Source organism: Carettochelys insculpta, chromosome 30 (genome assembly GCF_033958435.1).
Source record: "Carettochelys insculpta isolate YL-2023 chromosome 30, ASM3395843v1, whole genome shotgun sequence".
NCBI classification, from domain to species: domain Eukaryota; kingdom Metazoa; phylum Chordata; order Testudines; family Carettochelyidae; genus Carettochelys; species Carettochelys insculpta.
In genome coordinates, this window is record NC_134166.1 from 13,069,085 (window position 1) to 13,076,550 (window position 7,466).

Here is a 7,466-nt window from a genome sequence, read left to right on the forward strand (position 1 = left end):
TTTCACAGGGCCACCTCTTTATGGCTTGTTTCTCAGGTAACTACTAATCACTGGTGCTCAGTAGCAAGCTGAGGACCAAGCTAAGATCACCATGGCCAGGGCTGGGGTCTGTAATGAGAGCCGCTGCCTCTTATCTGCAGTTCTTGGTGTCCAGGCCCATGGGTGTCCCACCCAGGTGAGGGGCAAAGAAACTAAAACAGTTGGAAACTGTAGCCTTCAGGTGCTTCATGAAGAGTCACTAGCCTCTGCCGGGGCTGGCTGTTGGTGGGGAGGGGAAGCTGGTCCATACCTGATCTCTGAATGCAGCCATTCAGGACCTTGTCCATTGCTCAGCACATCCGACCAGACAGAGGCCCTCAGTGCTCCCCTTGGCACCAGTCACCTAACCATTGCAGACTCACCATAAAGGTCTCCATTGTGCTTAGCTTGGCCCATCACCAGCTTGGCAAAGATCCCTTCTCACGTGTAGCAAGACATGGGTTTCAGCAGCAGCTGTGGTCCTTGTGCTTGCTTTTCTTCTGCAGCATTGCCTCTCAATGGAGGCTGGCCCACCCCTTCACTGGGGTGCTAGCATGCTATAATGCCAATGCTGGCCCAGACGACAACCCACATCTAAGCTGTTCTGTAGGGCCGAGCTGAACTGCTCTTCCCAAAGGGTGAAACAGCCCAGAGTTGGCCATGACCCAGGGGACACAGCCAATTCTGGATAGCTCCCCCTCCTTGGCAGCTGCTGAGGGCTTGTGTTGTAGCAGCCCTAGCTGGGGCCTTGCTGCAGTGGGCACAGCGCAAGCTGAACTGACTGGTCCAGCCAGCTCCATGTTGTCTCTTCTGCCTGGAACAAACAGAACAAGACAGTCTGGAATGATCCAGCCATGGGCTAGTGGAGTTGAGCCCTACTGGAGCCCTGGGGGGTGTGTCCAGGCGTTCTCTATGAGCAATTGTCCTCTGATCCCAGTTAACTTCCTCCCCTGGCAATGAGGGAAATTCCACAGGCAGGTTGTATTTTGTGGGGAGGAAGGATGCAGCTTTTCACACTGTCCGCCTGCTAGGGCAACCTCTTAGCTTTGTCTAACCCTCCTCCACACCACTCAAGGCTTTCAATATTTAACCTCCACGCCCCCCCCTCCACCCCCGCATGGTACTGTGCATACATTGAAAAGACTGGTAACTGTGTGGTCTCTGCAGACACAAGCTGTTGTATACCCCTGTTAACTTGTTGCCCTTTTCTGCGTGGTTTCCCATATCAGATGTAGCTGGTTTTCAGATCAGGCTACTAGAATTTGAGGTGGAAACACCATGGAATCCTAGAGTGGCCTTTCCAGGGTGCTTTTTTGGGGGGTGCCAGTACTGAGTACCACCAGCCTCAGCTGTATGATCCCTACCCCTCTGCTTTTTACCAAAACCTAAAAAAGCCCTTTCTATGTTGTGCATCTCTAGCTTTCCTAAATGCCTAACACTGTTCAGCTTTTTGGCAGCTGCTGTGTGACCCACATAGCAGCTGTCTACAGAGAAAGATTGATTATGCTCCTTCCCCAACTGTGTGGTTACTAGAGGGTTCTGATCCAGCAGTCCAGGCTCTCTGGGGGGTTGTAAGCCAGTACCAGGGTACTGCTAAATACAGCTGTTAAACTGGGGAGGGCTCAAGCAGAAGCCTGAGTGGTTTTGTCCTCTCCCTCAGGATGAGAACCAAGCTGCTGCCCTGCTTCCTACCCCGATGGACCTCACTTTTATGAGGAGAAAGTTGTGGCAAAAGTGGGGGTTTAAGCAATTTTTGCAGGGCCCTCAAAGCTTGAAGACCCATCGTGTGTCAAGTTGGGACTTTCCCTGTGTATTTACCAACACTGAATTTCCACTACCCTTGTGTCAGTAAGCAAGATCCTTTTCTACTGCCTCACTCTTGGCTGCAGCCTTGGCCAGCTCTAGGTTCATGCCTTTTGCCAGACTTATCAGTAAGTTGAACAGCACAGGTCCCTGTACAGACCCCAAGGGGCCCCTGTCCTTTCTTGCTACAGTGAGTCTCAGCCTGGGGGGTAAAAGCAGGATGCTTACAGAGAAGGTGAAACCTCTGTTGTGAAACAGCTGGCACAAGGCAGCACTGAGCAGGAGGCTTCCATGAGACAAGAAATAGGTGTGGTACCCAGGGCATCTTTTGCTGCTGTCATGGCAACTCTGAATGCAGAGGGGGTTAGGGGCCTGGGCTCTGGTTTGGAAAATGTAATTAGAGGCTGGCAGCAGAGATGGGGTAACAGCTCAAAGGGGGTGGGGGGGCACACAAGGCTAGTAAGAACTGGGCTAGCAATGCCAAGTAGCTGCTGGTTGAGGTGGCAGCCAGGGTGGATTAAACAATACACCAAGCTTAGATCTATTGTCTCTGTTTGACAGAAGGAGAAACTGAGGGAAAGGGCTGTAGCGGGGTGGGGGGGGGGGCTGAGTGGGGCTTAGAAACCAGCTTTTTGAAATTCCATCTGCCGCACCCTAATCCAACCTCTTACCTACCTCTGCTTGCTTTGACACCCTGCAAGATGGATCCACATTAAACTACTTCCCTTTAGAGGGGAAGTAGCTGCTATTGCTCCTGTGTGGGCGCCTGCATGTTCTCACAGAGGTGAGAAGCAAGAGGGGCTGGGTTTAGGAAAGCCCACCTGCTGTAACCACTAGACACCACTCCCTTCCCATACAGCTAGAGCCTTGCAGTCCTGCAGCCTAGTTCCCTGGTTCTAACCACTGGACCACATTCCCCTGAGTTGGGTATGGATGCCAGCTATCCTATTCTCCCTTTAGCATCTAGGCCATGTGAGCAGAATAAACAAACTGGCAGCCTGAGGCTGCCCCCTTGTGGCCAATGTGGCTACGACGGGGCAGAAGAGGCCCTGCAGCAAGGTCACCCTGCATGGATCAGCCAGCACTTCCCCAGTCCATGTGAGCCACTTAAGGGCTGATGTCAACAGGAAGCCAGGCCCTGGGGCCTGGATGTGGGCTGGAAATTTGCAGCAGGCCTAGCCTCGGCCTTCCAGGCTGGTTGAGGAGTCCAATCCCAGCTCTCTAGAGCCTGTGAAGTTACAGCTGTGAGGGTCCTACAGCTGGGCCCCTGGCAGTCTGGGGCTTTGGGCACTGGAAGCAGCTAGGGGCTGCAGAGGAGAGGCCATAGGCTGCCCAGACAGGCACCAAGACAGTCCCTGGGCCAGCTGGGATCAGGGTCCGGGGGCCAGGTGTGGCCAGTCTCTATAGACAGTGCTGATTATTGTATGGCTGTACTGGACAAACTAGGGCCCCAAGCAATGCAGTAATGCCCCTAAGCTCCCACGAGCAGCCTGGGGTAGGAACAGAGTATCAAAGTGAGTTGGTTGACTCCAAGGTCTTAATGCTAATGCAATCCTAGTGCCACGCAGGGGCACCTAGACAGTCAACAGCCAGGATGGAGCTGGAACACAGCACCTGTAGGGCTGCACTGGGCCAGGGCAGAGCCCCCTCCCTGTCACCTCTCCCTACAGCCCTATCAGGCCTGGCGTGCCTCCAGTTGGGAATTTATGGGAGCCGGCTGGGAGGGATGTAACTGCAGGGAGCCTGGGGATGGATCTCACCAGCGAGGCAACGGCTGGGGATGGTGCCTGTGCTCTTAATAAAGGTTCTGAGATAATCCCAGCTGGTTATGCAATGGGCTTAGGCGTGAAGGCAGCGAGAGCGGCTGGATGCAGGAGAGAGAACCTGGCCAGGCCACCCCGGAGTTAGCGGCTCATGGGGAGCAGGGGAAAGACCCGTTACCATCCCCTGGATCTGGCTCCCATGGACCAGTTTAGGTTCAGGGGGAGGAGGGAATTCTACCTCCAGTGCCAGAGATGGAACCCAGGAGTCCTGGCTCCCAGCCCCGCACCCCCCGAGCTCAGCAGACCCCACGCCCTCCCAGAGGAACCCAGGCGTCCTGACTTGTCCGCCCCCCTTCTCCGAGTGGGGGAGCTGTACTCTTTATCCCGGCGGAGGCTGGAGGGAAGACTACAGCTCCCAAACTGCACTGCTGCCAGCCTCGCTGCATCACGGGAGCCCTGGGCGCACAGCCTCCTGGGAAGCGGTTCTCTATGACAAGCGTCGGACTCGTTCCAGACGAGCTGCGTCCGCATTGCATCCTGGGTGTTGTAGTCCAACTACCCGGCCAGGCTCATTGAAGGGCGGGAAAAGGGAAACTACAGCTCCCAGGGTGCACTGGGGCAAGCAGTGAGTCAATCTACCAGGTTCATTGCAGCGCATGTGCCAAGAGACTGGGGTAGTGAGTATCAGGGGGCTGGGAGCCCGGACGCCTGGGTTCTTTCCCTAGCTCGGGGCGGGGGCGGGGCAGGACTCCTGGGTTCTGTCCCAGCTCTGGAAGGGGGCTGGGAGGCAGGACGCCTGGGTTCTTTCCCTAGCTCGGGGGCGGGGAAGGGGCAGGACTCCTGGGTTCTGTCCCAGCTCTGGAAGGGGAGTGGAGTCTAGGTGTTAGAGTGGGGGAGGTTGGTTCCAGGACTCCTGGGTTCCTTCCCTGACTCTGGGAGGGACATGGGGTCAAGTGGTTAGAGCAGGGGATTCTGAGAGCCAGGACTCCTGGCTTCTATCCCTGCCATTCTTCTCAGGCAGGGTCAGGGCGGTGCCAGGCGGCCCCCCCACCGCCCACACTGATCCTGGCACCAGCGCAGCCATGACCCTCTTCCACTTTGGGAACTGCTTCGCCCTGGCTTATTTCCCCTACTTCATCACCTACAAGTGCAGCGGCCTGTGAGTGTTCGGTGCAGGTGGGGGGGGGTGCTGCTTGGGGGCGGGGAGGGGGTGTTAGGGGGTCCAGTGATGCTTTGGGGGTGGGGGCTGGGCATACTGCCTGAGGGGTGGGGTACAAGGCTAGCTGGGCCTGTGTGTGTAAGGGCTCGGGGGAGTCTGACACCAGGGTAGATGGGCCTGTGGGGCTGACCCTCTCATGAATCCAGGTCTTGGTGACACTGCCCTAGGGGCTAGTGTATCCTACCCTTTGCCATCAGCCTGCTGGGCGTGCTGTGGGGGGAGGGCTTGGATTGGTCTGAGTCAGGAGTACCACTGGTGGGGTGGGGGGCACCTCCCCACAGCTGATTTCTCTCCCACAGGTCGGAGTACAATGCTTTCTGGAGATGTGTCCAAGCTGGGGCTACCTACCTCTTTGTGCAGCTCTGCAAGGTGAGGGGTGTGTGTGCCAACCACCTCGGGGCTGGCAGCCATGACTCCTGGGGTCTCTTTCCAGCTCTGAAAGGGCAGCCTAGTGGTCAGCGTGGGGAGGGGTGGGGGTGGGAGCCAGAACTCCTGGGTTCTTCCCCCAGCTGTGGGACGGAGGGGAGGCCAGGGGTTAGAGCAAGGGGGGATGGGAGCTAAGACTCCTGAGTTTTCCTCCTGGCTGTGGGACTGGGGTCCAGTGGTTAGAAAAGTGGGGGATGGAGCCAGGACTCCTGGGTTCTCCCCCGGGCTCTGGGAGGGGAGTGGGTGGAGGCAGGGTGTGAGGCTGCTGTGTGCAGTTGGCCTGATTCGGAGGTGCTGGGCCCATGGCTGTGACCTCCCGTCTCCCCTTACTTTCCATTCCAGATGCTGTTCTTGGCCACGTTCTTTCCCACCTGGGAGGGTGGAGCCGGGGCTTACGATTTTGTGGGGGTAAGTTCCATTGGGGGGTGAGGCGGGAGCCCAGGGCTGGGCTCTTGGGGGTGTGGGTTATGATTGTGGAGCACCGTTTAATCCCTCCGTTCCCCAGGAGTTCATGAAGGCCACAGTGGACCTGGCTGACCTGGTGGGGCTGCACCTGGTGATGTCGAGAAACGCGGGGAAGGGCGAGTACAAGATCATGGTGGCAGCCATGGGCTGGGCCACGGCCGAGCTCATCATGTCCAGGTGGGACCTGCCCCCCTGCTAAGCCAGGCCAGCTGGGGTCACGGCTTGGATGGGAGACCTCCCCTTGGGGGCACTGTGCTGCAGGGAGGCTGGGGCTCTCCCTTGGCAGTCAGGTCTGGCTCTGGGGCCCCAGCGTGGCACTAGGGGGCGCTGTGCTGCAGGGCATAGGGAGGGGGCACTCCTTTGGTGGCTTGGGCTGGCCCTAATACCCTAATGTGGCACTAGAGGGTGCTGTGCCACAGTGAACCATCACTGACTCAGGCCTATGTGTGGCTGTTCCCCAGCTGCCCCTCCCCAGAGGTGGCTGCATCTCAGAGCTGGATGAGCCCTCCCCGTTTGTCTCTGCTGTGGTGCTTGGGGTGAGCAGCCTCTCACTCCCCTGCTCTGTCTGCCAGGTGCATTCCTCTCTGGGTGGGAGCCCGCGGCATTGAGTTTGACTGGAGATATATCCAGATGAGCATCGACTCCAACATCAGTCTGGTGAGAGCCCCTCTGCTGCTGCCACCTAGGCCTTCTGCTGTGAGTTTCCCTGCCACAGTGCCCCTGCCCCAAGGAAGGGATTGTTTTGGTGTTGTGAGCTTCCTTGGGACAGTGCCCTGACCCCAAGGAAGGGGACTCCCTGGGGCTGCAAGCTTTCCTGGGACAGCATCCTAGCTGCAAGGAACAGGACACTCTGGTGCTGTGAGCTTCCCTGAGTCTGTGCTCTAGACAATGTGTGGGGGAGTGGACAGGGAGGTGCTGTGAGCTTCCCCGAGGGCGGTGCCCTCCTCTGACTCCTTCCTCTCCCCCTGGTATTCCCCCCTAGGTTCACTACATCGCCATGGCTGCCCTGGTGTGGATGTTCACCCGCTATGACCTGCCGAAACGCTACCGCCTGCCCCTCACCCTGCTGCTGGGCCTCAGTGTCTACAAGGCCTTCTTCATGGAGTGAGCACTGCGGGGGGTGGGGAATGGGGCTCCAGGGCTACTGGGGGCCCGGTGGGTGGCAGAGCCAATGGGATTAGAAGGGGAGGGAGCCAGCCAGAGGGAGGACAGGGCTCTCGGTCAGTCATGGGGGCAGGCACGCAGGGTCGGATTCCGACTGGATCTGGCTGAGGCAGGAGAGGAGGAACTAGGGGCCAGGCTGAGATGGGGGGAGGGGAGGAAGGAGATTTAGGGGCTGAGGGGTGGGTGTTTGTACAGCACCTGGCGCTGCAAGATGTCAGTCTCACAGCGCATCTCCAGGGCAGTGCCCCAGTCTTGCCGTTCCCACTAACTCCCATCTCTCCCCAACTCTCTCTCCCATCCAGATCCTTTGTTCACGTCTTCCTGCTGGGCAGCTGGACGGCACTGCTGGTCAAAGCTGTCATCACCGGATTCCTGGCACTTAGCTCCTTGGGTCTGTTTGTTACCTTGGTCCATGGAAATTAACCTCAGCAGGGAGTGTCTCAGCTCTGCCACCCGGGGGCCCGAGGGATGGCTAAGCACTGCTTTTGCTGCAGTGCAGTATCCAATCCACATTGCCTCCGCCAGGAAAAGTCAGAATAAACCACAACTCTCGACTTTTAATATAAACCTTTTTTCTTCTCTGTATGGTATAGAGGTGCCTGTGTCCC

General features: G+C 57.7%; 1 protein-coding gene across 2 annotated transcripts; it reads left to right on the forward strand.

Moving 5' to 3' along the window:
- The first annotated feature begins 4,218 nt into the window (after window positions 1–4,218).
- Window positions 4,219–7,425, forward strand: TMEM147 (transmembrane protein 147). 2 transcript variants are annotated; one of them, XM_074981066.1, is made up of 8 exons: window positions 4,219–4,261; window positions 4,602–4,743; window positions 5,103–5,172; window positions 5,572–5,637; window positions 5,735–5,871; window positions 6,267–6,390; window positions 6,677–6,798; window positions 7,161–7,425. In XM_074981066.1, the coding sequence occupies exons 2-8, from the start codon at window positions 4,667–4,669 to the stop codon at window positions 7,279–7,281; spliced, it is 717 nt and encodes a 238-aa protein (XP_074837167.1). In that variant the 5' UTR covers window positions 4,219–4,261; window positions 4,602–4,666; the 3' UTR covers window positions 7,282–7,425. The 2 variants fall into 2 exon arrangements, with proteins under 2 accessions (XP_074837167.1, XP_074837168.1); XM_074981067.1 differs by lacking the exon at window positions 4,219–4,261 and having other exon boundaries at window positions 4,375–4,743; window positions 6,267–6,351.
- The last annotated feature ends 41 nt before the right edge of the window (window positions 7,426–7,466 follow it).